Raw genomic sequence first — 15432 nt, 5'->3', positions numbered from 1 at the left:
ACAGGATACTTGCAATAAAAAAATGTCCACATAAACGTGGAGATTTGTTGTCTGGCATTGATTTGGAGACAGTGAGGATGAATGCTGCCCTTGAGGAGGTCATTGTGAGTGAATCTAAACCCCATATACACCTTTCCAAATGTGAGAAAGAATTTAATAAAATAAGACAATATTAACTATCCTACCAAGTTGCTGAAACAAGAGCTTCAGAAGTCAGTTCATAAGGATTTTTATTAGCAGATAATACAGAAAACTTTAGCTTTTTTATCCAGAGAAAAATCAAACAACTTAAAAGACAGTGCAGAAATGGTCACCTCTTTTGATGAATCACATACTGGTTTAGTTCCAGGTTAAAGAAATTGGCCTACAAGAGAAACAACAGACTGTTACTGAGGCCAGGAAGTCACAAATTCAGCAAAAAACAAAGTAGTCTCTGAATATGATGGCAAAATGTTTGTAAAAAATAGTATATGATCTTCCAAATGAAAATTTCACTCTCAAGAACATGGACCCTCTTACTGTTACCACACAGTCTTGGACAGGAAAAATATCAACATGTAATAGTAAGGATTTAGCTGAAGAAAAGTGTGCAAATCCAGTGGGTTAAATTGAAAGAAGATATCAAGGAATGTATTAAGGAAGCAAAGAATTTAAGAAAGAACTGTATTAAGGAAGCAAAAAATTTAAGAAAGAACTCCAAAACCAGAAAAAACCCATCCTTGAGGAGGAGAGTAATTCAAACCCACACTGGAAACCAACATTCAATGCAGACACAAAATGATTTTCAAATATAGAACCAGAAAGTAGAAGATGATTGCTGTTACCTGTGAAAGTAAGAGACTCAACACTAACGTTCTTGCAATAGCAATGCTTCAAGGTAAAAGAAACAAAATAAAAAACCCCAACAAACCAAGTTGGAAATATCCCAGTTTATAAAAGAAAATAGTTGTTCCCTAGAGCAAGAGCTTGAAAGAAACTGAAGTGAAATGCAACACATAAAAGAAAAGCAACTAAATCTGAACTGGAAACTTATTTCAGTTAATGCAAACACTGGAAGCCAAAAACCTTAACCCTGAAATGACCCTGCAAGAATGTTCTGATCCTAAACAGATGCTGCAAAAGGACTTTGAGAAACTCTGATCACATAAAGCTTATACAGAAAAGAAATTAATGACTACAGAAATTCAGAAATGCAAAAGCAGATGTTGATCTTTTAAAGAGAACACAAGAGGTTATCCACAGCAGTAACAAGTGTCAGGGAAGGAAATCAATTACTTAAGAAAGAACTGCACGAATATAGACAAGGCACTTCCAAATATGAAAGAATCATAAAATGTTCTGGGTTGGAAGGGACCCCAAGGATCAGAGAGTTCCAACCCCCCTGCCACAGGCAGGGACACCAACCTCCAGGCCTGGATCTACACAAGGTTGCCCAGGGCCCCATCCAATCTGGCCTTGAACACCCCCAGGGACGGGGCATCCACCACCTCTCTGGGCAGCCTGTTCCAGCACCTCACCACTCTTTCTGTAAAAAGTTCCCCCTAATATCTAATCTAAACCTTCCCTCCTTTAGTTTTAATCCATTCCCCCTTGTCCTGCCAGTGTCTATTCTTTTAAAAAGTTGAATCCCCTACAGCTTATAAGGTCCCTTCAGGGACTGTAAGGCTGCAATGAGGTCCCCCCACAGCCTTCTCTTCTCCAGGCTGAAGATGCCCAGTTCCCTCAGCCCCCCTTCGTAGGGGAGCTGCTCCAGCCCTCTGATCATCTTCGTGTCTCCTCTGAACCCTCTCCAACAGTCCCACATCTTTCTTGTACTGGGGGCTCCAGCTCTGAACACAGGACTCCAGCTGGGGCCTCTTGAGGGCAGAGCAGAGAGGGACAATCCCCTCCCTGTCCCTGCTGCCACCCCTCTGCTGATGGAGTCCAGGATACCATTGGCCTTGCGAGCTGCAAGAGCCACTGCTGGCTCATGTTAAGTTTCTCATCCACCAGCACCCCAAGTCCTTCCCAGCAGGGCTACTCTCAAGAAGCTCTTCTCCCAGTCTGTATCTGTGTCTGGGATTCTTCTGGCCCAAGTGCAACACCTGACACTTGGCAGTGTTGAACCTCATTAGGTTCCCCCGGGTGACATTAGAACAGAGACAGAAGAATGCTGAGCATTAATAAAAATCTCCTGTGGACTGCTGAAAAGTAGAGATATGTATCACAGTCTGAATTCTGCCATTTGCATGAGAATTATGTTTATCTCTGTCACTGAGCTACAGCTGTAGTCTGTGGGCAAAGGAAACCTGGTTACTGGGTACCATGGTGCTCTCACTGTGCCACAGAACTGTTAACTCTGAATATTCCACTAGCATTCGTACAGAAATTTCTGTTCTAAGTATAAAGCCTTGGAATATGATTCACAAGGTATGAGCTTTATTCTGCAATATCTTATTAGCTGATTTTTCTTTTCAGTGAAATTCCTGATCATCTACAACAGTCTATTGCTTCAAATAAATATTAATAAACCATCTTCTTCTGTAAAACTTTTCTAGTTCTGATGTCCAGATATTTCCATATTTTTCTGATGTTCTAGAAAGAACTGCCTGGGTTTTTGAGACTTGGCTGAATTTTATGGATTCACAAAAGCAGATCCCTACACAATGTAAGTAGTATAATGAAATTTCATCAAACTGTGACAGTTTACAAGAGATAGAGTTCTCTCCCTAGGATTTCAGAGTCAGAGAGAACCTTAATCACCTTTTAGCTGAACAGCTTAATACATGCCTCATTTGACTGGTTATTTCTGCAAGAAGTCCTAAATTACATTTAACCTGTACTTCTGTATGTTTGAGATGACATCTAATTCTGGTCTATGTTTAATCAACACAAGGTACCCTTTTATTTCTTTATACTGGATACTGACTCAGAATGCATATTGCTTCAAACATGAATTTTACCATTTTCAGTGTAAACACATTCAGAGAACATGGTCATAGCTATGAAAAATGCAAAAATAATCCTCTTGAATAATTTCATCAGCCAAATGACCACGGGGAGGAAGAATTTCTAAAAAATAGTGCATATAATACTCTGTGAAGTTGAAGTTTCTCCCTACTTCTCTAATAATTCATAAAGACTGATCGTAGCAAATTAACATTTATCTGGTTTGCAAAACAAGACTGTAAATGTAACACAGCATGAGTTTGTATCATGACTTATACATACAATAGAATGACAATACATTCAATAACTCTACATCTTAATCCTGTAAAAGCTGTTTAAATGGCACAAAAGAGTTTGTTGCAGCTTTTTACTGGATATAGGAAAAAGTACTTGGCACAATTTTGCACTGCACACCCAAAGTCATTAAGCACATTAAAATGGTAAATACTTGGGCTATTGAGTAGATGGTCAGGTGTTTAATTGCATTTAACACACAAACATGAAGTTGCTTCAGATTGTAACTATTACATTCTGGTCAGAATCTGTTATAAAGCTGACTGCCTGATCTGTACTGTAAGGGTGCAGGGATGCTGTTAATTATGAAAACAATGTTAGTAACACGATTAGTTCTAAATTCCACCGTCACAGTCAAAGGTACTGCCAAGAAGCCAAGGGACTCAGTTATCGTTTGCATGAAAACAGCATACTGAGGTCCCAGCTAAAGTTGGGGGTTAGCTCCTTGGCAACAGATGTTTTTTGGTGGGAGTTTATCAGGTGAAGTTATTGGCACCCATGATGACCACATGAGGTTAGTCCAGATACACTAAAATCTTCTCAAACAAGCTGCATTGATCTTTTTTTCCTTAAACAAACTCCATACATTTTAATCAGCTTTTAGTATTTCCATCTTATTAGTGAATGAGAGTATTATTGAAATATAGAATAAAATAGAAGAGGAAAAATTGCAGGAAGAAAAGAGACAAAATGCATACAATGAAAAACTTCAGAGCAGTCTCCATCAGGATAGTATTTAGGAGGAAGTCCATTGCAGTTCTGTCTACCTAGGAATTCTGTGTTTGCACGTTCACAACTGAGCAACATGGCAAAGGGTCCTGATAGTCCACTCAAAGATGACACTAAGGTGCTTGAGGGCAGCACCAGTACCATTATCTAATACAAAGTATAAACAAGAAGGAATTCTGTTTTATGACTTTAGATAGAGAAAACATCAGAAGTATTGAAATTAATATTTTAAAATAGGTCCTGTTGATCTCAAGGAAAAGGGTTTTATGCTTCAACACATGTTGGAAAATCTGACCAACAATTCTTAGTTTTATTTTCATTGATACCAGGAAATATGAGATGGAGTCTATAATTTCTTTAAACAACTATTAACCTGTCAACAGCAGGAAGGATACTGTGTCATGAGTGTTCTACAGTGGTAGTAAATCTCTAATAAAAATGAACAAAGAAGTTTTGTCTTCATGTAATAATTTGGATAAATAAATGCTAAGGGTTGGTTTGGTGTGATTTTTTATAATAAATTAGCTTTGATTTACATGAACAAATTTCTTGGATCACATACCAAACTCTGACAAAAAATACTCAGATGTAGGTAAGGTGTACACGTAGAGTCACAAGTCCATCTGAGAAGCAACTATTTTGATAGATGAATCAGACTTTTTAGGAACCTTGCATGGATGCAAGGTGGAATTAAGCTGCTCGTGGAGGATATGGCAGTACTTACAGTTGTCAGGTAATCGAGGAAGGATGATAAGTAAACAGAGATGACCCTTCCATAACAGCCTGCTCATGGTCTGTTTTGGAACAGTGCTTGATATTGGTCACTTTGAGGTCATGGTGAGTAAAAATTTTATATTTTTAAGACAGTTCTTGCACAAAATTATAGTTGAAATAAGGTACAAGGAATTCTACAACCTTAGTTTCACTGTGGGCCACATGTGACTAACTTGCTTAATACATACACCGAGACATATATAAAAATATACATACTTTCTTCCACTGCAATATATAGTTAATCTGCAACCCAAATTACTCATTAGAACATTTGTTTTCTAAAAGTTTATTTCAGAAGTTCCATTAAGCAATAGACAAAAGTCTATATAAAAAATACAACCTTGGACTTAAGTAATCTTAAATTATTATAGCTTTATATTTAGAATCAAAAGATTGCATTCTCAATAATCAGACTGAATTGCCCTATATACTTGAATTCAAATTTTTACATTTTTATTGGCATTGTTAACAGTTTACAGTCTAAAACAGTCCACCTTTCCTCTTTTGTACCTAATAAGATGTCAGCTGTGCAGTCTTGTAGTTCTTGGTATTTAATGATCTGAAATTTAAGTGAAGAGAAACTTATTAGATTTTTCTAGCATGTTACTGTACAAATTACAAAAGGTTTTGTACAGATTAAAAACTCTGGCATACCCAGTCCCGTAATTAGATTTAATGACTTGAATCCTTATGATGTCAGATTTATTTCAATAAAGTTCTATGTGACAGCCAGAATCTACACTAGCAAATCCAATTATAGGATTATGGTCCAAGCATCAGAAGATTCCCACTGGAAAGTATACAAAGAACTGCAACTGAGTGGGGAAGCAGATGATCTGAACAAAGTCTTAGCACATTTCTTAACTTTTATGAGCTACAAGGATCATACTTTTAATAAATTCAGTTCACAATTCTCATTCTATTAAACCTAGGAATAATGAACCAAAACTAAATACATTCTTTAAATTTCTTAGAAGGGAAATGGTAGTGGAGAATATGAAATATTTGTTTTAATTTCTCTCTGTGGAATTTTTGTTGGATACGTGATTTTTTCTCCTGAAAAATATTTTTTTATGAGTTTATAAAAATTTTATTATGAGTTCATCATAACTCTATCTATGAGCACATAGTGAAACTTTATAATCAGCCCCCCTCCTTTCAATTTTGAAACCTACTTCACATACAATTAGGGGGTTTTTTTCCCAATAAAAACATTTAATTAAGGAACGTGAATGTTTATTTTGTTGATACAACAAAACCTCAAAAAATTGCAGTGATAAGAATGCTACTCAGACCAACTTGTTATTTTTTTTTCACTTTTACTAGTTTAAAAACACCATTGCAAGCATGGAAGGTTGTACTTGTTAGTTACCACACTTTCTGGTGTATCACAAGGTTACTTTCCATTAGTAATGTAAAGCGATGTGAAGTAATATGTAGCTTCTGCTCCTGCCTTGTCAGTGTAAATAACTTCAAATATTCCTGCAACTTAAAAAATGACTATGCAAAAGCCAATATATAGTGAAATAAAATAAAGAGAACAGCAATGGGTGGATAAGGAGATGCATTTCTTTGACTTCACATGTAAAAGACAAATCACAAATGTGAACCAGATTCCTGTAAGACAGCCTTTCAAATTTTAATCAAGTTCTGAAACGTTTCATGTTACTCATGGAGTATGCAAAATAATATCCTTAACTGTTCTGCATGCAGCATTACAAGTCTGCATTTGAAAACTGTGTGTCTAAATAACTCCAAAGAACACAGTCTTGATTTCCTCCTTGAATTACAACAGAGCCAAAACCAGAAGATAAATTTGTTTAAATGTCATGGTTATAGTTTAGTAAGATAAAAAAGGAAAGAATTATGTGTTTATTTATCTATATAAATGCACTGTGTACTATAAATCTCTTCTAACATTGCACAGTGACATGTTTGTAGTTAGGAAACCAATTTGAATGCCATTGTCTCAGAACCTTCACAGGCTTTGATCACCTAACATTGTGTTTGCCAGCAGGGGGGGACAATTTTATTCCATAAAGGACAGCAACAACAGATTTGGGTTTTAACAGGACCACTCCTGGCAATTTTACAAAGGATAAAAAATAGTAATTTTTTCAGTGACATTTTTAACATCTCTATGCTACTTAAAGCCTTTTAAAGTAACCTGAATTTACAGATCACAGTAGGAATAAATTTTGAAAGCCAAGTTCTTATCCTTAAATAATTTGATCCTTCATTTTCTTACCCTTTGGTTAATAACTCATTCCTTCATTTATTCAATTATGTTAGACAGTAACAAACAGCTATGCTAATGACTTTTCATAGACAGCCTACATGAAACATTAATTCAAATTAAAAGAGCTTACCTTGTGGTATTTAAAGTTATTATGCTTGTAATAGGTCTGCTTTTTGGTCCAGGAGGAGGACGAAAAATCTGTCGTTCTTTATTAGTTGTGACAGCCTTAGGTTTCTGAATTATATAAGGCTCATCAGAATGGCGTGGGTAAGGATCAAATGTGCCTCCTTTCATGCCTCCTGGCTGAGAAAAGAAAGAACTTTTCAAAGTGCAATATAATGGAACAATATAACTGAATTTGTTACAATATTTTTCATACAAAAGCAAGTGAGAAGACTGGCCAGCAGACTGCATCATATTAAAAATAATCATCCTTAAATTTGAACTGAAACTTTAAGGACATTTCTAGTCATTATTCTGATTAACTCTTAGAGTTAAATGTTGAGTCTGGATTTTGAGGAGAGGACCTTAAAAATGTGACAGCAAAAGCGTAACTCACTAAAATGAGCTATGTTGTGCCAAAAAAGGGAATTCCCATGTCACTATCATTTTACTAACACACCTCCATGTCCAGTACTGGTCATGGGATTGTTCTGTACAGCAGGGTTTGGGCATTATTATCAATATGCTTTCTGACATGTAGGATTGAATACAGCACTGGCTTTTCCTGAAACATTATATCCACTAGTACTACAGGACAGACAAATTTCAGTTAAAAAACATGCCAATTAATTCTTTGCAATCCCCCAGTACAGATAAACCCCCAGTCTGCTGAGGCTGCATTCCTGAAAACTGCAGCAATAAGCAATTCGGTCAAAAATAAAGCAATTTTTCCCATAAGAAATTATATAGCAGAGAGGAAAAGTGTGTCCCTTGGAAAGTACACAGAATTTAAATATATGAGGAAAGCCTATATGGTGTGAAAGATGGGGAGTCTGAGGCAGGACCACCAGCATTGTCAGCCAGACAAGCTGCTGACTTTCCAGCAGTTTACTGATTTCCTTTCTGAAAGATCTCAGCTGCCTCATCTATGAGGACAAGCACCTAACAGAATTATGTGTGTGTAAGCATTTTGAGCACTTTTGCTGTCTGTTTGTGAATAGTTATACTTTCCTTGCTATCATCATCCTCCACAGATGAAGCAATGTCAGTCAAGTAAGCCAAGAGGAACGACATAACAAGAAGAAAATAGTGGTTAGCAGAGCACAGTAATAAATGGCTCACAAATGAAGAGCTGAAAAGTGAAAGATTAAGGAGTGTTACTGTGTAAGGTATCTGGAGTCATTTAAGAAAGAGATATATTTATGCATCTTAAGCCCATTTTGAAAATGAAATTAAGGTCTAGCCTTGATTTCTGGAAACCTGTCACAAGAGGGGTCTCCTAGGGATCAATACTGGGCCCCACACTGTTCAGTATCTTAAGTGACCTGGATGATGGAATCAAGTGCACCCTGATGAAGGCTGCAGATGACACCAAACTGAATGGCCTAAATTTAGTGTCTCATCTGAGATATCAAGATGGAACTATTTATGGAATGGAAATATATGCGTTTAGATTTTAAGAACTAATCACAGAATCATCGAATAGCAGGTAGAAAAGGATCGTGTGGTCCAACCTTTCTTAGCAAAAGCATGGACTAGACAAGATGTCCCAGCACTATGTTCAGACAAATCTTAAAAGGGTTCAGTGTTGGGGAACCCACCACTTCCCTGGAGAGATTATTCCAATGGCTGATTGTTTTGTGATGTATGCAGTCAATTAACTGTATGTTAACAGCACAATGCAGATTTTAGAGAGAAACACTTTTTAGGTCACTTGAAACTGGTTAGTGGTTGTTGTTGGGTCAGACAAAATTGCATTGCTTTGTAAATGAAATAATACATATTTTTGTAAGAAAAATAAGAAATTAATATGAAAACTGAAAATGTATTTGTATCTTGTATACTGTAAGCAAAGCTTTTAGCTGGAAATATCTGAATATTTATCTTTTGTCTCTGTTAGCTGTAAGAGAAACTAACCTTTTTAGCAGGAGAACTTGGTTTGAAAGGTGGTGCAATTGGCTTCTTTGGAGGTGGGTTTTTCACAGGTGGCAAAGATTTGTCATTAAAATAAGGATTCATGTCAAAATACTCCCTGGGATACATATTTAACCTGAAGGGCCCTCCTTTAACCAACCGTTTATGTTCCTCTTGCATTTTCTGTAAAAAAAAAAGACTTTGAAAGAAACAGTCTCAAGGATTTTTACTGTAAGTTCTTCTAAGGGAAGAACAGAAAGCATTTGAACTTAGAGTGAATTTAGAAGTTGAAGAATGTTCACTCTGACCTCCTTTGTCCTTGTTTGATGATCAAGGTATTTTATATACCTACCATTTATAATGGAACATAGATTAACTGACCAGGAAGCACAACAATCGCTTTAAAAGTACAGTAGGAAGATGTCAGGCAAAGCACTGTGCATTTAAGATATGTTTGACAGTGTTGTATACCTGTATCTTGGGCGTACAGGCATACATACATGTTTGACAATTCTGCCTGCATGCATCCCAGCTGCTCACACCTGTGAACACTGGTCACTATGCTTCCCAGATTCTGAGCGCCTTACTAAGCTGAGTTTCTCTAAGAGTTGGTTCTCTGTATCATGGGAGGTGTTGACTATTCTTCCCAGATTCCATTTTAAAATAAAATAGGTTAAAAGAGTACAAAAAATTAAAAGACAAGCATAAAATGTACCACTGGTAACACAATATCACCAGGTAACTCAGGCTAGTAACTCAGAGCAAATTCCTTCCTTTCTATCCAGTGGAAACAATCCTGATCCCTCTTATCACTGTTATCTTCTATACCAGATGCTTTGTTTTGACTCTGAATTTGTCTCAACTGAGGCAGATGAGTCATTTCTTCTAATCTTGTTCTTACCCTAGGCTGAAAAATGCCCCCTGCTGCCCTTTTTTGCTACATATGAGGAAAATAAACTGAAATCAGTGCAAGGAAATATATGAGTTTTCTTAGATTTATGAACTTGCATTTTAAAAAAAAAGCTTTTTTTATATGCATAGCATCTAGGATGAGGTCCCATTCTTCTGACAACATAGAAGTATTGTCCTTGCTGTTGGCGTTGTTTGGTCATCATTGCATTGTAGCTTGAGGTTTCCAAATTAAAAATTAAGTCAAATCCCAAATGACAGAACTTGTGTGGGATACTGCTAGAAGTCTCAAAGGAAAATAATAAATGAAAAATACTGCAATATTTTTGTAACTAAATCTTTTTTATACAGGGTGGTCACTAATTCATTTTCCTTCTTCCATGCTGTGAATAAACATCAGTGATTTCACACTAAAGGAAACAACACAGATAACAAAAATTTCATCTTAATTGTAGTAGATAATCATAACATTAACACATAATAAAGACAAATATTTTTACCTTTGCATTTACTCTTTCTAGTTCATACCCATCAGCTTCGTGCGGATATCGTGCCCCTATGGTAAGGTTTGCATAACTGTAAAAGCAAAATGAATTACTTAGGTGTCAAAACTCAAGAAACACATAATAAAATAACCTGAAAGAAGCAACATTGTGAAGTTACCCATATCCAGTTCCTTTCTTTCCTGGATTAGTGTAAATATTCTTTCCAGGAGGAACGTATTTTTCGCTGGCTTTCAGTTCTGGACTGAAGTGTGCATATGGACCTCCTATGGTTCCATAATAGCTGCCAAGTCCAGATCTAAAAAATAGCAAAAAAACACAGTGATTAATGTTTTGCAAATATTTCAGGCTTTCCATACCTAGTGTGTTAAAATGACAGCAAGTAGAAAACCCAAGCTGTATATAAAATATATATATACACATCTCAAGAGTTAAATATAAAACCAGATCAGATCCACTGTCCATGGATCTACTACTACAGCAATTATTGTGGGCATTGAATAAAGTGCCTCAATGAGTTCCTACTTAAAAGGGCCAGTAATGAATGCTGACAGGATTAGGATGCCAAGATAACATTTGTCATCTTTGCACAGAATGCTGACCTGCCTGTTTATTATCCTCCCTTTATTTAGGGACTTCATAAACCCACATCTAGAAAAAAATGGGCAAGCTGACAATGCACAGACAACCTTTCTCTTGGTGTTACCTAGCTCTTAATTGCTTTATTTACTGTTCTTTAAATCACTTCTGTGTGCAGGCTTTTTTAGAACCAGACACAAAAATAACAAGAGAGCAGAAACATGAAGGAAAGAAAGGCCCAGGCTTTGGTCACATCTTCAGAGTATTACATCTTTGCTGCTTTTCCATTTGCAGCCAACAATGAATGTGGCTCCAATGTAAAGGAAAGATTCCCAAGAGCTGCTTATCATTCAGGCAACCAAGAATAAAAACCCAATGAACAGCAACAGAGCTCTGCCCTAGTCCCTCAGTTACGATCAGTCCATTTTAGGTATAAGAAATGTGTAATTGCTTTCCATAATTGCTTGAGAATTCCATTAAAAGACAATCTAACTACTTCCAGCCTCTGCTCCAGACTATTTTGCCAGTAAAGATTTAGGGAATGAAAAAGACAATAAAGAACCTGTCCTAAAGTTCATGCCTAGAAGAATTCAGAAGTCTTATGACAAGGTTAAGAGTACGAGCTGCTGTACACACAGTCAACGTGCATCTGTGGAGGTGGTACACAGAGAAGAGCACATTAGCAGGTCTTGGTTGTAAGTAAGACTCCCACTGTTGGACTCAGAACCCAGAAAAGTAAGTGAATGGGCCTCTCATTGACTGTCATGGATTTGAAATCAGTACCCAGGTATTTCTAACAGTTAAACCCTTATAAATAATTCATTTGCTATAAAATCAAGTTCTAGTTGAAAGCATCAAACACAGGGCTCACAGCTTGTCCCATAAGAAGTAGCATATCCAATGGAAAGCCTATACACCCTGTCCCACACTCTTATTAAAAGCTAAGACAAAGCTGTAATATACAACAGAACATAGCTTATCCTTGCATCTTAAAATATGTACATATAAAAGAGGCTAGTCTCCAAACTTTCCAAAAGCAAAGCTGCAGAAAGGGATGACTAAATAAACCATGAGACTTTAAAAGCGAGGCCCTGAATCCTCCTTTCTTACTACAGCAAAACGAGATTGTGTAGTGATAACTGAGTAAGCAGGCTCTGTTTCCATGTGTGAATACTAATAGTTACGTGGCACCAATTGCACTGTTATGCATGTTGTGCAAACAGCAAAGATGCATTTATTTTACTATCCCACATATATTACTCAGCTCTGTAACATCTTCTGGCCATCCTATAGGGTAACTGTTACTCTTTCTAGCCAAAAGAAAGTGGATATGGATTCACTGAGGGAAAAATATTGCACCCTGGATAACGGCCCCTTTCCCTACTGTTTATGCTATATATGCTATCTCTATTTTGGAAGGCTCAGAAATGGGAGTGAGAAGAGATGTTCTATCTGACAAGTCCCAACAGATTTCCTCCTAAATAAAAAAAGAAATATTAATGTTACATATCCACACCCTCTTCCCAAAGATGTCTTTGTTTTCATTGAAAATAAAAAGCTAAAGGGTAAGAAAACTGTTTGCAGCAAAAAACCAGTAGCTAAGAGCAAGGATCAGGACCTGATTTCTACCTGTGTTCAACCTTCCCTGTGTTGCTGCTCAAAATTATTTTCTAAGTACTGACTAATACTACATAAAACAACCATACTGTGCTCTCATTACAGATTTTTATAAGAAATAATCTGTGAAAATCATGGTTAGTGCAGAGAGAAAAAGCTCAGTTCAAAGCATTTTCACACCGCTTACGGGAATTTGTATCCATTGCTGGGAAGGAAAGCCTTGCCCAAATTTTTCTTTGCTTCTGCCATTCTGTGGCGCCTCCTGAGCTGCACGGGGTTTGAGTAGGCTTCACCATCGAAAATCCTCCCGAACCGAGGCTCAAAATAACCTGCCTGCAGGGCTGACAGTGTTTTGGTCCCCTCAGATAACATCTGTTTCTTCTTGCCGGCAGCTTCGTTGAAAGGGCCTTTAAAGAAGTAAGGGCTGTAAATAACTGCTCAGTGTTAGTGCTTCTCTTGGCCTACATTAAAAAAGGGAGGTCTAGATCTGGGTGGCTCAAAGAATATACTGCAGAGCACTGGACTTTAAATCATGCTTGTAAATGTGGTTGCATCTGAAAGACAATGTTATGAGAAGGTATTCACAGCACTTAGGGGTTTTCTAACCCCTGTACTTGCTTTACAGGCAACAGAGAGACAGGCTACTCCAAACTACAATTCAGAGCTAGAACTGAGGAGCATCTTTCTGTCCCACTGATTACAGACCAGGGTTTGAATCCCCAGCAGCTCAGTGTGGTAGAAGTGTATCAGCTGGGGTTCTGATGGACATGTTCATCACTGACACAACCACAACAGCAGAAATGTCTGTGTGGAGCAGACAGGATTATTTTGCATTATCACTTCAAGGCAGCTAGTGATGGTTATCCTCTGTAACATTATAAATCACAAAAAAACACCTTTCTCAATGACTCTTCTCATTAAACAAGAAACAGACAGTGATCTCCAGAAAGGCAGAATGGGCAATCTCACACGTGAGTCAGATTGGAACAGACAAAAAAACATTGCAACACTAATATTAAAATGACAGTGTAATTGTCCATAACAAAATCCTGCTGAAAAAGCACACAAACCACTATTGTTTCTCACAAAAGCAGGAAAATACTGGCAACTTGCAGATAATTATTATTAAAAAGAAATGCATGCACTAAAAGATTTTATCATCTATTCTGCATACATATTTTACAGATTTACTGAATTTTTCCTTTCTTTCATATATTCATTGTAACATACCAAGCCTTTTTCTTAACAATACAGATCTGAGCAAAGACTAGGCATAAGAAAGCAGCTCCTTCTAACAACAAATAAAGAAAGAAAATAGTGATTCTGAAAGTAGATGGATACTAGAGGTCCCTAGCACTAAAGAGTAATTAAAGCTAAATGTACTTACGCATATAATTTGACACATATTTATCTCCAATGGTAACATAACCCATTTCACTGAAGAGGCCAACCCTCTCCATGTCACTTTTCCCTTCTGTAGGCATGGCTGGATCGGTGTGACAGTGCACTGCACTGGAAGGGTTGAAGTATCCTCTATTTATCCCTCTGTAAAAGGTCTATAAGCAGTCCACACCTGTAAGAAGTTTATTTAAGTAAAAGACAAGAAGCTTTGGTTAAAAATGTTGTTAATAAATGTAATCTGAAGAAATTTTGACAGTTTTGGTGCTTATAGGACTATTTGGGATTTTGAAACCATAATATATCCTCTGTCAAACAAACTCAGAACATGAGCAGAAAGAGAAAATCAAATGCACTTGTAATGCAAATGTCACCACTCTTACTGAATTTACATAGTTTGGGTCAAAATTTGCAACAGGTATCTTCAGATCTAAGATGAGAGGTTTTGGTGGCATTAACAGTTAGCAATATGCTAAGGAGCATCCTTCATCTTCTGGGTTATCTTATCTTTATGTTAGGAAGAAATTTTTCACTTAAAGAGTTGTCAGGGCCTGGAACAAGCTGCCCAGGCAGGGGGTTGAGTCACCATCCCTGGATGTGTTTTATAAAGGGTAGAGAGGTACTTAGGGATATGGTTTAGCATAGGATAGGAATGGTTGGACTCGATGATCCAACCTTGTGATTCTGTGATTTCTAGCAATGGTTTTCAGTCACTTTCTAAAAACAGTATAGAAGGTCAATTTATGGACAAATCTGGGATAAAACATACAAGTGAAATTTTGGAAGCACCCTAAATAATCCAAGACCTGGCCATGTTAAGTATCTTGAATTTCTTCATCTTTTTAATTACAGTAAATATTAGCTTTTCCTCATCACAAGCCTCACTGGAGCCTGATAAAACTAAGGAAAATGCCCAGTCAACAAGTGTAAGGAACTCGAGGGCTTAAATAAAGGGCAGGCTTAGCACCAGGATTGCCAGGGATCTGACTCCCAGGGAGAAAACTAGTAGAGATGGAAAACAGAATCAGCTATAGGCAGAGCTGTCTTGAGGAGGAAGGCAACAATATATGGTAAATTCACCAATTAACCAGAACAAACTAGTTAATGCATTAGGAAAGCTATTTCTTGAAAGTCATGAAATAGAAGATTTATATTTTTTTTAAAAAAAAAATCAAGAATATGCAAACAAACCATTTAAGTATCTGTATCTGTGCAGCTCAAAAGAGAGCAGGGAAGTTAAGACATTACAGTGTAGATCAAGTCCCATGTTTTTATTAACTATGAGGGCAAAGGCAGGATGGAAGATGGGAATAACTCAGGCAGCAGCAAACTGAGAGATTAGTATAAAAACACGTTAGCTGTGTCTGGCATGTGGGTGGAAAGTAT

At 37.0% G+C, this 15432-nt stretch overlaps 1 protein-coding gene across 1 annotated transcript; it reads right to left on the bottom strand.

Annotated features, from left to right (window-relative positions):
* Positions 1-5099: 5099 nt before the first annotated feature.
* Positions 5100-14132, bottom strand: CFAP96 (cilia and flagella associated protein 96; the record flags this gene model as incomplete). The annotated part of the gene is made up of 7 exons (XM_084266862.1): positions 5100-5284; positions 7095-7267; positions 9044-9223; positions 10450-10525; positions 10613-10750; positions 12836-13055; positions 14036-14132. The coding sequence occupies 7 exons, from the start codon at positions 14130-14132 to the stop codon at positions 5236-5238; spliced, it is 933 nt and encodes a 310-aa protein (XP_084122988.1). The 3' UTR covers positions 5100-5235.
* Positions 14133-15432: the final 1300 nt, after the last annotated feature.

This window comes from Gallinula chloropus (assembly GCF_964237585.1).
Source record: "Gallinula chloropus genome assembly, chromosome: 7".
Taxonomy (NCBI): domain Eukaryota; kingdom Metazoa; phylum Chordata; class Aves; order Gruiformes; family Rallidae; genus Gallinula; species Gallinula chloropus.
This window is presented reverse-complemented; position numbering and strand designations above follow the sequence as displayed.